This window comes from Acaromyces ingoldii (genome assembly GCF_003144295.1).
Source record: "Acaromyces ingoldii strain MCA 4198 unplaced genomic scaffold FA10scaffold_2, whole genome shotgun sequence".
Taxonomy (NCBI): Eukaryota; Fungi; Basidiomycota; class Exobasidiomycetes; order Exobasidiales; family Cryptobasidiaceae; genus Acaromyces; species Acaromyces ingoldii.
Genome location: NW_020290248.1, coordinates 3,282,553 through 3,295,844, shown reverse-complemented (window position 1 = coordinate 3,295,844; position 13,292 = coordinate 3,282,553). Strand labels below are relative to the sequence as shown.

At 58.3% G+C, this 13,292-nt stretch overlaps 6 protein-coding genes across 6 annotated transcripts; 4 read left to right on the top strand and 2 right to left on the bottom strand.

The window, feature by feature from the left end:
- Window positions 1-132: 132 nt before the first annotated feature.
- FA10DRAFT_259597 (DUF676-domain-containing protein) lies at window positions 133-2,016 on the top strand (the record flags this gene model as incomplete). The annotated part of the gene is made up of 4 exons (XM_025519977.1): window positions 133-743; window positions 802-1,122; window positions 1,186-1,869; window positions 1,941-2,016. 4 exons carry the CDS (start codon window positions 133-135, stop codon window positions 2,014-2,016), a joined length of 1,692 nt encoding a protein of 563 aa, XP_025379612.1.
- A 154-nt stretch (window positions 2,017-2,170) lies between these two features.
- Window positions 2,171-3,340, bottom strand: FA10DRAFT_266181 (hypothetical protein). The gene is made up of 3 exons (XM_025521390.1): window positions 2,622-3,340; window positions 2,360-2,505; window positions 2,171-2,298 (listed from the first exon to the last, which is right to left on the bottom strand). The coding sequence occupies exons 1-3, from the start codon at window positions 3,099-3,101 to the stop codon at window positions 2,205-2,207; spliced, it is 720 nt and encodes a 239-aa protein (XP_025379611.1). The 5' UTR covers window positions 3,102-3,340; the 3' UTR covers window positions 2,171-2,204.
- FA10DRAFT_91814 (hypothetical protein) lies at window positions 3,240-5,690 on the top strand. Its single transcript, XM_025525781.1, has 2 exons — window positions 3,240-4,823; window positions 4,908-5,690. Exons 1-2 carry the CDS (start codon window positions 3,377-3,379, stop codon window positions 5,654-5,656), a joined length of 2,196 nt encoding a protein of 731 aa, XP_025379610.1. The 5' UTR covers window positions 3,240-3,376; the 3' UTR covers window positions 5,657-5,690.
- A 289-nt stretch (window positions 5,691-5,979) lies between these two features.
- Window positions 5,980-8,466, top strand: FA10DRAFT_250732 (hypothetical protein). Its single transcript, XM_025519574.1, has 2 exons — window positions 5,980-6,412; window positions 6,499-8,466. Exons 1-2 carry the CDS (start codon window positions 6,245-6,247, stop codon window positions 8,263-8,265), a joined length of 1,935 nt encoding a protein of 644 aa, XP_025379609.1. The 5' UTR covers window positions 5,980-6,244; the 3' UTR covers window positions 8,266-8,466.
- A 562-nt stretch (window positions 8,467-9,028) lies between these two features.
- FA10DRAFT_240006 (FMN-dependent alpha-hydroxy acid dehydrogenase) lies at window positions 9,029-10,727 on the top strand. Its single transcript, XM_025519196.1, has 5 exons — window positions 9,029-9,444; window positions 9,529-9,817; window positions 9,881-10,292; window positions 10,357-10,386; window positions 10,445-10,727. The coding sequence occupies exons 1-5, from the start codon at window positions 9,114-9,116 to the stop codon at window positions 10,670-10,672; spliced, it is 1,290 nt and encodes a 429-aa protein (XP_025379608.1). The 5' UTR covers window positions 9,029-9,113; the 3' UTR covers window positions 10,673-10,727.
- FA10DRAFT_266176 (P-loop containing nucleoside triphosphate hydrolase protein) lies at window positions 10,698-13,245 on the bottom strand. Its single transcript, XM_025521389.1, has 2 exons — window positions 12,315-13,245; window positions 10,698-12,255 (listed from the first exon to the last, which is right to left on the bottom strand). The coding sequence occupies exons 1-2, from the start codon at window positions 13,157-13,159 to the stop codon at window positions 10,740-10,742; spliced, it is 2,361 nt and encodes a 786-aa protein (XP_025379607.1). The 5' UTR covers window positions 13,160-13,245; the 3' UTR covers window positions 10,698-10,739.
- Window positions 13,246-13,292: the final 47 nt, after the last annotated feature.

Here is a 13,292-nt window from a genome sequence, read left to right as displayed (position 1 = left end):
GCTCAGCAAAGTTAGTTCCGTCGTTCCTCCACCCAGAATTTAAACAAATGCAGTAGTGGTAGCCTTCCGGAAGCCTGCTTCCATCAGCTCAAGCTCACCCCTTCCCTCCCTCCTTGTATTAAGAGACCAGCCATGGGATCGTCGCCCGTGCATCTCGTCGTGCTCTGCCACGGCCTCTGGGGTGAGCCAAAGCACCTCGAGGTGCTGGCCATGATGCTGGCTCGCAGCTACGGCTCCCTGGCCAGCATCTCCGACGGCGTCGAAGGTCGAGCAAAGGGCGAGCAGAGCAAAGATGGCGGCAACGGAGCGGCAAGCATCAAGAGCGGCGTCTCGGGCAACAGCCTCCAGGGCACTCTGACCCAGGAGCAGCTCGAGACGATCCTGGACGAGTACCTGACCACGAGAGAGCGGAAATCGACCGGGACAGGGGCCGCCGAGCAAGAGGAGGAAGTCGTCATCCTCAACAGCCAGACCAACAAGGGGTCGCACACGTACGACGGTATCGATTGGCTCGGCGAGCGCACCGTCCAGGAGATCTATTCCGAGGAAAAGTGGCTCGAGTCGCAGGATAAGCACGTTGCCAAGCTGAGCATCATCGGCTATTCGCTCGGCGGCCTCGTGGCGCGCTACGTCGTCGCCCTTCTAGATGCCAAAGGCTTCTTCGACAAGGTACAGCCTCGCCACTTTGCGAGCTTTGCATCCCCGCACTGCGGCGTACCACCAGCCAACGGGTCTTTTGGAAGGTGAGAAAAGTTTCGAGAGGGCCATGAGAAAAATCATTGATCTCACATCGTCGCGCAGACTGGCCAACTTCATTGGAGGCCGGCTGCTGAGCCGCACAGGCGAGCAACTCTACCTCCTCGACTCGGGCTGGGAGTCAACAAAGGACATCGAGGAGCACAAAGCAGCGCAGCACGGCGCAAAGAAGAAGGACAAGAAGAGGCCCAAGGTGGGGCTCATCGAGGCCATGTCTCGGCCCGACTCGTCGTTCTATCGCGCACTGGCCAAATTTAAACGGATCACATTGTATGCCAATGCCGTCAACGATCTCACGGTTCCCTTTCGCTCAGGCTGTCTCGAGGAGTGGGACCCTTTCATCGAATACAAGGAGGCTGTGCAGGTGTGAGTGTATGCTGGCCGCCGGGTGAGCGAAAGGGCAAGAGCTTACCTGTGAATGCGATCAAGTTCCCAACTTGATGATGCACCGCTTCTCACAAATGTGGCCCTGGCCGATACGAAAGTTGATGAGAGGTCAATGTGGGCGCGTCTGGCCGCCTGGAAGCCCTCGCTGCCCTTCTTTCTCAATCCCCGCCGTCTGCCCTTCCGATTTCCCTTCAACTACATCATCGTCATTGCGCTTCCCATCACGCTGCCAACGTTTCTCCTCCTCCTCATCTTTCGCTTTGCGCGAGAGTCAGGAAAGAGTCGGAAGCGCATCCTCGAACTCGACTCTGGATGGCGGGACGAGGACGAAGAGGAGAGGGCTGGCACGGGCAGGATTGATCGGCTGGTCAGGAATGTCGTCATGTCTGTGGGAGAAGACCGTGTAGACGAGCAAAGGGACATTTTCGGCAGCAGCGATGATGCAGACGAGGAGGCAGTGAAGCAAGTCACTGCGTCTAGGACTAATAGCGATCGGTCGAGGGTGGACTCGACCGTGATCGCGACTGCCAAAGCGGCGGACCGGACGGGCCTGACAAAGTCTCCTCTAGAGAAGCCAACGGCGATAGAAGAAGGACGCAAGAGCAAGCAGCCAGCGCTGCACGAGGCACAGAAACGCATCGTACACAACCTCAACTCGCTTCCTCGTCTTGAAAAGCGATGGGCCTACTTTAACGATGTCATCAACTCGCATGCCGTCATCATTTGGTGAGTTGATCAATTGCTTCTCTCTTCCTCTGCCTGCTCGCCCCGTAGCTGATGACCGATTTTTCTATCAGCCGCACGCCAGCAATGGAGCTGCATCGCAAAGGACTTCCGATTCTCCGCCATTTCGTCAGCGATTTCGACATGTAGACCGATACCCACTTCTTTTTCTTTCGGACTCTCGCTTCATGTAGACTCTCATGCTCGTTATAGCTCACTAGAGGAAATCACGCATATATTACGCTGCCTGCTTCTCTGACTTGGTGTCGGGAGAAGAAGTCAAGACCCAGAGAGGGAACGGAAGAGGGTAGAGAAAATGTCCATAGCTGATGCTCTTGTCACTCTTCACCGACCCACTGGTCGGCCAGAGGCCCGACATGGGGTAGGTACGGCGCGCGAGTCAACGTTGGTGCTGAGTTGGCGGCCGTGGAGCTGTGTGTCGTGACAAAGGTGATGAGCTGAATGTTAGAGAATGATTAAAGGGACCACTCACCCGCACACCCAGGACCAGCCGAGACCTGCCATGCCCACGATGATGCTCAGCGTCTTCCAGCCGAAGAGCGAGCGGAGGATCCACAGGAAGAGGACGATGGCTATCCCACAGATTCCCGACTGGTACGCATGGAATCTGGCCAGATCCTTTTGATCGTGGGAGGAAGCAAGAGAGAAAGAGAAACACAGATTGAGGAGGGACATTCGATGTAAGCTCGATGAAGAAGAATAGGGAAGATGGCAAAAGGGGAGGCATAACTCACGTTCTCCGTCTCAAAGATTAGCATGAGGACACTGGAAAAAGGGGGCAGCGCCCAGGCTGCAAAGCAGAGGTTGCTCAAGCTCCACCCTTGCGATGTCGAGTAGCTCGAATGGTCCGGTCTAAGGTTGTACTGCTGCTGGGCGGGCGCCGAGGCTGCCCACGTTGGCGTGGCGCCGTGAGGAAAGCCATCTCTGTAGGATCCAGCACCTCCTCCGCCGCTGTACGGCCGCGATGGTTGCCCCGCCGACGCACTTCCGAGGAACGGGGCCGAGGCTGAGGCGGGGTACGAGGACTGGTACGATTCGGTGGCGTAGCGCGGATCAAGGTCATCTTCGTCTTCTTCGTCGGCCAGCGTGGTGCGAGGCACCGTCGGCGGCGCGCGAGGAGGGGCCGTCGCCGCAGACGAAGACGAGGCCAATGGTGCCGACTGCCGCTTCTCGTCCGGAGGCGCTTCAAAGGGCGCAAAGTTGGCGGCTGACATCGCAGCAGATGTGGCTTCTGGAGAGATTCCCCTAATGTTGGTGCGCGGCGGAGGAGGAGGTGGAAGAGCACAAGGTCTCTAGGGCGCAACTTTCCACGTGAAGCTGAGCTAAAATTTCTGTCACTTTCTTGGTGTGTCTATCAGTTGACGGTACAGCTAGCTCCACTTGAGAGAGAGAAGCTTGTCTGCCGATGACGACAGCTGACTTTACTTTTTGCTCGTCCTCGATGAAGAAAAGCCAGTGACTATCTGAGAGTCTCACAAACACGACAAGGATGGGGATCCAATCTCTGCCGGCGGAGCTCTTGACCCACATTGCCACGTTTCTCGACCCGGCCTCGCTCTGTCGCCTGGAGCAGACGAACAAGCAATGGCACACGCTGGTGCGAGAGTCGGACAACACGTGCTGGTCGCGCCATGCCATTGAGCAGGGCGAGACGGTGGGCAAGAACACGGCCGGCGGAGACTTAGAACGGGCCAAGAGGGCGGCGGCAGATGGGAGGACATCGCTGCAAGACTACATTGCCGTCGTCAGGGATCGATGCGTCGACGAGTGGTTCTGGTCCGAGGCGACGTCGTGGAAGGATCTCTTCCGGCGGCAGAGAATGCTTGCCAGCAACTGGAAGGCCAAGAGGCCGCTAGCACGGACAAGCATCGTAGGGTATACGCCTTTCAAGCCGTCGCCCCACTCAAGGAGGGTTGCCGACCCGCCTGCGTTTCGGCTAGGCTCGCAGCCGATTGAGCTGCCCCGAGCGCTCCCTTCGCCGCTGGCATGGAGGGCGCGGCTGGACACGGCGACCGATGCCAACTTTGTCATCATGACCTTCTTTGAGGGCGGCCTCCGCGTCGTCGATGCGAGCGTCAGCAACCGGGTCGAGGGCGTCATGGGAGGCGACATTCTCTGGGAGCTGCCGCGATGGTCGGTGCGGCAGCACGCACACCTCGAGTACCAAAAGGGCGTCTGCTGCTGGGACTCGGAATCGGGCATCGAAGTGTGGAAGAGGTGGAAGCTCGTCCACGGCACCGCTGGCGAGCCTGAGCCGGCAAGCAAGCGAGGCACTCTAACCAAGGTGGCCACGCTGCCCGAGATTGCCAACACGCGCGGCTTCATGCTCAACGACGATCTCCACCTCACCATTGTCTCTTCGCAGGGGCTGTTCAGGACGTACGACCTGAGCGAGAAGGAGCCGAAGCTGCTCTACGAGCACACCATTGCGCGAGGCGCAACGGGTCACATTGAACACGACAGCAAGGTGGCCATCTTTAGCATGGGTCACGCCGGCTATGCTATCTACGACAAGGCATCGGGCAACCATCTCGGCAACGTTTGCTTTGGCGGCACAGCTGCTCCTCAGCCCGGAGCCGCTCATGAAGAAGCCCTGCCGGCCGGCAGCTCAACGTTTCTCACCGACGTCCTCGAAAAGCATGCGGCTACCAATCTCTTCAAGGCCGATGCTGAGAACCGTCTGCAGGCAATGACTAGGGCCGCGGGGGCAAGAGATCGCGACCTGACAAACTTCGTCAGGCTAAAGCTGCAGCCCGGCCCGCTCAGCTCGCGTCGTGTGCCAACGGCGCCCATGGGTGGAGGTGCCGCAGCCGAAGCAGATGCGCAGGACGGCCAGCTCAACGATCTCTTTGACGAGTGGCGGCAGCGCACGGGCGATCGTGTCCCCCAACGGCAGAACATCTTTTGGCGGACGTCCGCGACGACGCTGGAGAGGGGTGAGTAAAGAAGTCTGTTCAAGCTTGAACTTCTTTGGCGTCAGAGCACTGACAAGACACTTTTCTATCCTCGCCGCTTCGTAGATGAGTGGGGAGCGGCCATGGTGCGCCAGCTGCCAGACGGGGCGACACTTCTCGTGGCTAGGAGCAAAGCGGGCAGAGTACTGATTTGCAGCGACATGCTGGGCCTGCTCCACTGCCTCTCCAACGAGACGGCCGAAGTCGTCGAATGCAAGGTGCGCGAGTGTCTAGCCATCATCGAGACTGGCGGTGGCGGGTCCACCTCGGCCTTTTACATGGGCGGCTGGCTCAGTGTCCACGGTGGCCGTGCCGCGTTCGAGTCGGACTCGACGGTCTTTATCGCGCCGCTGCCCACGAGGCGCAACACGCTGCCAAAGGTCGATAGCGGTGACGCCAAATCTCCAGGATCCATCCTGGCTGTCGACAGCCGATACAAGAAGCAGCTGGACCTGCCCGACTGGCGGACCCCGATCCAGATCTCCTTTCTGTCACTTCACGACGATGCGCTCGTCACTACGTTCCTGCACCCGGCAAACGAATTCACGCCTGCTAACATTCCCCACGGCGGACTGGGCGGTCAATTTGGGGCTGGGCTCTCTGTTCGTTCCTTTATGAGCAGCTTCGAGATGGGCACGTGGGAGACTGCACTTCTCAACAGCGTGAGGATCATCAGACTGACGCCCCTAGTCTATGCGCACGAGGAGAAGGAGTGGCGTGAGATTCAGCAGCGGCGCGATGATGATGACGAGGAAGCCGTGGACAAGGCAGCTGCGGACAGTGGTCCTTCTCATCAGGACGAAAGCGAGGAGTGAGAGACGGACGAAGAGGAGGAGGAGGAGGAGGAGGAAGATGGGCTGGACGCAGGCCAATGGACGTGATCTCAATTCTTGTATACTAGATTGCATGTGCTAGTAGAATGATCCTGGCTGAAAGCATTCGCCCTTTGGGACCAAATTATCAGTCAAGACCGTCTTCACGCTCGCCGTGATGGTCGTCCGACCGCGAACTCGACCGAGACCGGAGCGCAGCGGCTATCTTGGTTGGATTATCAAGAAAAATGTACCTGGAGCTAAAATGCTTCTAGCGTATGCCCTGCATTCGCTTGAGAACGTGCCCTCTGCGTCTCTTCCTACTGCCGTCGCACGACATCACTTGTTCCTCTCGCCACTCATCTCTTTTCACCTCACCTCCCTCACCTCTCCTTTTCCCTCTCCCATCACTTTCCTCTCTGTGACCTTTCAGTGAAAGGAAGCACCGACGACGCCCCGGTCCACATCAGTCCGCCCAAGAAGAACACCGGCCGACTGACGCGTCTTCGCTTTATCCGAAATTCAAGCGCCTCCCGCTCCTCCACCCTTCCCCCCTGTTCACCAGGCAGCAAGCAGAGTCCAAGGGCCGACATGCTCGTGCCGACTCTCAAGCTCGCTCTTTGGCTCGGGCTAGCGGCTTCGACCGCCCAGGCCTGCCCTGGCATTGACCACAGCGCGGGTCTGGGCAAGCGCATGAACAGGGTCAGCACGCAGCCCAGTGGACCCGACAGCCTCGTGCGCCCCCTCACTTGGGGCCAGGTGCGTGACCCCTTTTTCTCTCTCTGTCCTCCCCATGCAGGACGGATCTGAAGTTGCTGACATTGCGACCCTCTTTGCGACCAAAGGTCAACATCATTCAGACGACGGACATCCACGGCTGGTACCAGGGTCACCTCAAGTCGACGCAGCCCGAGCCAAACTATTCTGGCGACTGGGGCGACTTTGCTAGCTTCGTTGCCCACATGCGCAGGCGGGCCAAGAAGCAGGGCGTCGACCTTCTCGTCGTCGACTCGGGCGATCTGCACGATGGTGCGGGCCTCAGCGACGGCTACCCAATGGGTCAGGGCCCAGATGCCCACGTCTCAAATCAGTTCCACTCCCTCGTCAAGTACGACGCCCTGGCGGTGGGCAACCACGAGCTGTACATTTACGAAAATGCGCTCGACACCTACCAGAACTTCGTCCCGCAGCAGCATGGCCGCTACGCCGCCAGCAATGTCAACATCTCGTACGCGCCTCATCCCGGACAGGCGAATGTCACCAAGCCAATGGGAGAGCGCTTCATCAAGTTCAAGACCGACCACGGTAGGCGCGTCACGGCCTTTGGCGTCCTGTACAACTTCCAAGGCCAGGACAAGGGACTGACGGTTCAGCCGCCAAAGGACATGGTCAACGAGGCCTGGTTCGCAGAGGCGATCAAGGAAGAGCCCGACTTCTTCCTCCTCAATGGCCACATGCCCGTGCGCCGCGACGACTGGCCCGTAGTCGTTAACGCCATTCGCAAGGTGCACCCTACGACACCGCTCATCGTCACGGGAGGTCACACCCATATTCGCGACTGCTACATCTACGATAACCGCGCATTTGGCATCGAGGCCGGCCGCTACCTCGAGACGATTGGCTGGCTCTCTTTCAATCTCACCTCTGCCAACGCCTCGTCGCCCTTGTCCTTTTCCAGGAGCTACATCGATGCGAATCGCCGCAACTATGCTATCCACGCCGGTCTCAGCAACCAAAAGCAACTTGACACCGCCCAGGGCATCTCCATCACCAAGGGCATGGACAAGGTTGCGGCAGACTGGAATTTGACGCAGGTGTACGGCAACAACACTCAGGACTACTACCTTGACCGTGTGCCCGCGACGGACAACAGCAGCATCCTCCACCTTCTCACTAACGACATTCTCCCCACGGTCATCTCGACGAGCAACCCGGACCGCAAGGGCGTGTCTAACTTCGTCCTCGCCAACTCTGGTAGCCAGCGCTTCGATGCATACAAGGGCCCCTTTACAAAGAACGACCAATACATCGTCTCGCCGTTTACGGACCACTTCCTCTACCTCCAAGATGTGCCGTACAAGTACGCTTCGACACTGCTCGGCGCTCTCAACGGAGACGGGCAGGCCCAGGCTTCGAGCAAGCGCTCGCCCGAGGCCGCTGCCAGGCACGACGGCTCCCTCGGTCAGCGAAGGGCCGTGGACGCCAAGGTCGTCGACGAGACGTATGGCGAGTGGCGCCGCGCACAGAACGAAGCGGCCCGTCGCGACCTGGAGGCGCTGGACAGGCGCGCTGACGCCCAAGATGCTACGCTGGGCTATGTCACCAAGGACAGCTGCCCTGGACTGGGCGATGATACGGAACACGTTGCCATCCCCTACGCAAGCCAGCCGGACTACGTCGCCTCGCCTCTGACGGGAAACACAACGACCGTCGGGCCCGACGACAAGGTCGATGTCATCTTCCTGGACTTCATCGTCTCCAATGTCGTGAGGCTGCTCAACAACCAGCAAAAGGACAAGGTGTACAATGTGTCGGACGCGACGCCTTACAACTCGCTCAGCACCCAGGACCTGTACCCGCTCTACTTTGAGTCGCTCAACAAGACCCAATAATGTCCGTTGTTACTTCCTCTCCCTCTCTCTCCAAATTATTCGCATTGCAATGCAATGCGGATTTGAATGTTGTTTTTCACCGGCGGTTCGGTGTCTACTCTCAATTGCGTGCAGATAGACAATGGCAGCTGGCTTTGCCCAACGTTCTCTCCATTTTTGCCATTACTGAATCTGCATGGACTGCTCCGGCCTCAATCGTGCTTGTGTCTTCTTGCAATCCCCTCCAATTTCATCTCGCCTGGCCAGGATTATGACTTCTAACAGTCGAGCAGTTGAGATGATCGGAAGATCAAGATCAATATCTCCTCCCTGTCACCCCGCACGGGCATTTCTTCTTGATGTGGAGGGACTAGGCAGGTTGTGTAATCCCGAATCTTCCTTTCGCTCTGACAGACAGCTAGGCTGGCTCCTCTGTATGCTGGAGGGTCGGCGATGCCGGAGATCCTCTGCATGACAATAGTGGTGATAGCGAGAAGGGCCTCAGAATAGATCAAAGTGTGTGCACTAGGAGGTAACGGGGTTAATGTTGAGGATATGTGGTTTTCTCCCCCACTGCGACGGCTGCTGAGGGCGCGAGCACTTCTGCGACACAAGTCGTCGAGAGTGCAAAGCTCGACGAGCTCGGGTTCGTCGGACTTGTGGACTCTCGTCTAATACTTGCTGTCTAGATCAGCTCGACATCAAGGCGGCCATGTCAATATGTTTCGACCGTGATGATGGTATAAATGGCTGGAAACGCCGATCGAAAGCCTCGTCCTCCACACAGTGATCCAGGGTTCTGTCAGACTGTTAAAGACCCCACTCTCCACACCTCAGCCGTTGATCTCGCTCCCCAACCACCTCCAGCCATGGACCCGCGTAATCTGCCCCAGCGCACTACTCCTCATTGGAGCCTCTACCAGCGCGAATGCTTTGAGAGCGGCACAAAAGACGGCCGCCTTCCCCCATTCAACACGCACCCAGACAACCTTGTCCAGCTCGCGCGCCAACGCCTGAGCGCCGGCGGCTGGTCCTACGCAGCCTGCGACGCAGGCCTAGGCAGCACCAATGCCTCGAATCGAGCGGCGTTCCAGCGCTGGAAAATCATCCCGCGCATGCTCGTAGACACAAACAGGCGCGACACGACGATTGAGCTGTTTGGAAAGAAGTTGGCGGCGCCCATTGCCTTTAGCCCTATTGGTGCGTCTCTTCCTTCCTTCCGGACTCCAGGCGAGAACCAGAAGGGCTTGACTGAGACGTAGAGTCTTGACGTAATCGCCACAGGAATCAACAAGATCTACCATCCCGAGGGGGAGCTGCCCGTGGCGAGAGTCGCCGGCGAACTCGGCCTCCCCTACAGCCTGTCCACGGCTGGTTCGTGCAGCATCGAGGACGCCGGCGAACACAATCGCATCGGCGCTCAGATCGGGACACAGCAGGGCCGAGGTGCCTTTTATCCTGACGGCATCAGGTGGTTCCAGCTGTACATGCCTCATGACGAAGAGTTGGCCGACTCGCTCCTGAAGCGCGCCCACAAGGCTGGCTTCGAGGCGTGCATCATGACGCTTGATACGTGAGCCTTCCTTGTCTTTTCTACGATGGGGAAGGCGCTGCTGACCCAGGGCTTACTGCGCAGCTGGCAGCTCGCATGGAGACACGAAGACATCGCGCTGAGTAACTACGGCTTCTACCGTGGCACTGGTACCGAGCTTGGCCTTTCGGACCCCGTCTTTGTCAAGCGCCTTTCTCAAGTTGGCATCAATGCCGCCAAGGATCCCAAGGCGGCTGGCAGGCACTGGATCGACCAGGTGTGGCACGGAAAGGCCTTTTCCTGGGCAGACATCCCGGCCATTCGAGAAAAGTGGCGCAAGATCAGCGGTGGGAAACCTTTTCTTCTCAAGGGCATCCAGAACGTCGAGGATGCCAAGCGGGCGGTGGAGTGCGGATGCGAGGGCATCGTCGTGAGCAACCATGCGGGTAGGCAGGTCGACGGAGCTGTGGGAAGCCTCGATGTCTTGAAGGATGTTGTCGATGCCGTTGGAGACAAGGTTGGTTCTTTTCTTCTCTTGTGGGCATGTCTTCACACTGCTTACAATTTTTCTCCAACGACAGCTCGAGGTTCTCTTCGACAGTGGTGTCCGGGTGAGTTTGCTCATTTTCTAGAATGCACAGACACGCATGCTGACAACGGACACTGTAGGGAGGAGCCGATGTCTTCAAGGCCCTTGCCCTTGGCGCAAAGTGCGTCATGATTGGACGAATGTGGGTCTATGGCCTTTCAATCCAGGGCGAAGAGGGCGTGCGCCACGTTCTTCGAAGTCTCCTTGCGGACTTCGACATCCTCATGAACGTCGGCGGCTTCCGCTCCATCGCCGAGATCGACCGTAGCGCCCTCAAGTACTTGCCAGACCCTCCTCATCACCTTTAGATGCTCTCCGCTTGGAATTGTTTGATCGGGTATCATTTCGATTGCAAAATACACGCATTTGTAGAATCTATGCCTGCTCAGGAGAGCTCAGAGGACCGACCTTGACCGTCTCTCGTTCTCTGCGCTTCACGATCTTCTCCTCTTGGTCCAACACTTTCTTCCTAGCCCGCTCTTCTCTCTGCCAACGAGACTTCGCCCCATGCTGGAGCCTCGTCAGAATCGTGCCGGCTTCACCCTTTGTCAAGCCCTTGAGCTTGTCGCTGTCCTCATCCGCGCTCTCGCTGTTCAGGCCCAGTCGTTTGGAGACGAAGGCGCGCTGCTTCTCGCTCGCAGGCCGACTTCTCCAGGCGGCATGACGGGCCACGAGCGAGTTCGGTCCGCTGGCGATGCCTGCAACACGCTTCACGACAAATGTGTCGCTACCTCGCAGCGCCTGCTCTAGCGTCGATGCAGTGAGAACCTTTCGAGGCCGGCGAAATGGCGAAAACTTCCTGCCTCGACCAAAGAACATTCGTCGTCCGGAACCAGTCGCGGATGCTTCGTCCTCGTCGACATTCTTGGCAACGTACCAGCTGCTCCACTCCCCTTCTTCCTCGTCTTCCTCTTGCTTTCCCTTCTTGCCCTTTGATGGCCGTTCGGCGGTCTTTTCGACCCGCAGGTACCCGCGATTGGGCGGCAGATCCAGCACGTAGACATCCTCGCCGCAATCGACCCATGCGTTGCTGCTCATCCTCTCGATGTATGGTCCGCCGAACTCAGCGCCTCTGCCACCAAACAGCGACTTGGCAGACATGGCTTTCTGCAGCTCTCGAGCACTGGTCCAATCGACGAAAGTCACCTTGCTCGGCTCGTTTGCACGAAGCGGTGCCCCTTCCAGCAGAGCCTTTCGCCTTTCCATAAGTTCCTCGCTTGTGAGTGTTGCGTCGCCAGAGTCGAGTTCGTCCTCTTGCTCATCAAATTCGGCAGTCGGATCGAGTCCAAAGAGTGTTGGAGCGCACACGAGTCCTTTCGAGCAGTTGCCCACGAGGTCTAAGATGAGACAGTCGGTCTTGTCCGTCGAAGGCGACTTTCGCATGCCTCGCCCAATCATCTGGCTAAACAGGTTTCGCGAAAGCGTCGGGCGAGCCAGTAGCACACAGTCGATTGAAGGTATGTCGGCTCCTTCCGTCAGAATTGCACAGTTGACGAGGACGGGGTACTTGGCCTGGGCAAAGTCTTCGAGGAGCGTCTTACGCTCGTTGACGGGTGTGGCGCCGTGCATGTATCGAGCGTCGATGCCTGCTTTCCGAAATTCATCAGTGAGATCCTTGACGTGCTGCACATTGACGGCAAAGATCAATGTCGATCGACGCCGTCTATCGGTACCGGCGCCCTCATCATGCTCGGTTGAGGCTTTGGGCCACGCGCGTTGGAGCCAAGTCCGAACGATGAGACGATTCACTGTGTCGGTGTTGACGACACGGGCCAGTGAAGCCGTCTGAAAGTCTCCGCCTCCTCCACCTGTGGGCAAGGACGACGAGGAGAGTGCGACAGAATCGAGGGGGATCTCGGCGTGAATCGAAGTAAAGCGGAGGGGCGAAAGCCTGAGAAAGTCATGAGCGCGAGGTCGTGACACCCTTGAGCACATTGGCAAGCTACTCACCACTCTTCGTCGATGAGATCGAGGACATCACGATGGAAGACGATCTCGTCAAAGACACTACCGAGGCTCAGACCGTCATGCCTCGAGAACGTGGCGCTGAAGCCAATGATAGGCGTCTTTGTGCTTTTCTCGTCGAGTGCGGTCGCCTCTTCGGAGTCTTCGACCCTGATGGAGGGATCGAAGTGGTTGAGGACTACTCTCCAGCTCTTACTGGCTGCATGGTGAGCCTCGTCGACGATGACGGCCTTGAATGTTTTCGGGTCGAATTTCTCCACTCTTCTCCGCCTCCCTAACCCATCGTCTGCCCCTTCAAAGCTGATGAGTGTCTGCCATGTCGCAATGGTGACGTCTGCGAGACCCGACGCCTTATACCTCGCTCCCTGCTCCACCTCGACCCACAGGGAAGGATACCGCCTCGCGACGTGTTGAGCTGTCTGTAGCGCCAGCTGGATTGACGAGACGAGGATTAGGACTCGATGCTGATGGGTGCGAGGCCTGGGGATCTGTGCGATCAGCTCGGAGAAGATGGTTGTCTTCCCGCTCCCCGTTGGGGAGGAGACGCCGAGCTTGGTGCCGCCCCGGTCGAGTGCAGAGAGGATCGCAGCGAGGCATTCTTCCTGGTATGGTCGCAGCTGCGGTCCGCGGTTTGCATCAGGGTCAGGCTGGCCACCTGAGCTGACGGGCTGCGAGATTGAAGCTGTTGCCGCATGCGCAGCAGGATGCCTCAGTGGCAGCGACGGTCGCAACGCAGTCGTGGTGCTTGCCAATCTCGCAGAACTACGCCGAGCGTACACACGCGAAGCCCCCCATCCACTTGTCGCTGCAGCGGCAGCTCGCATCCACATCGCGCTCATCGGCTAGAGCGGTTCTTGCAGCTCATCCTCGCATCGGAGAAGGGAAGAACAGGATCCTTTTGCCTCGTAGGTGGAGTCCGGAATCGAGAAGACGCGACTACGAATGCAGGGCGTGGATCATCAT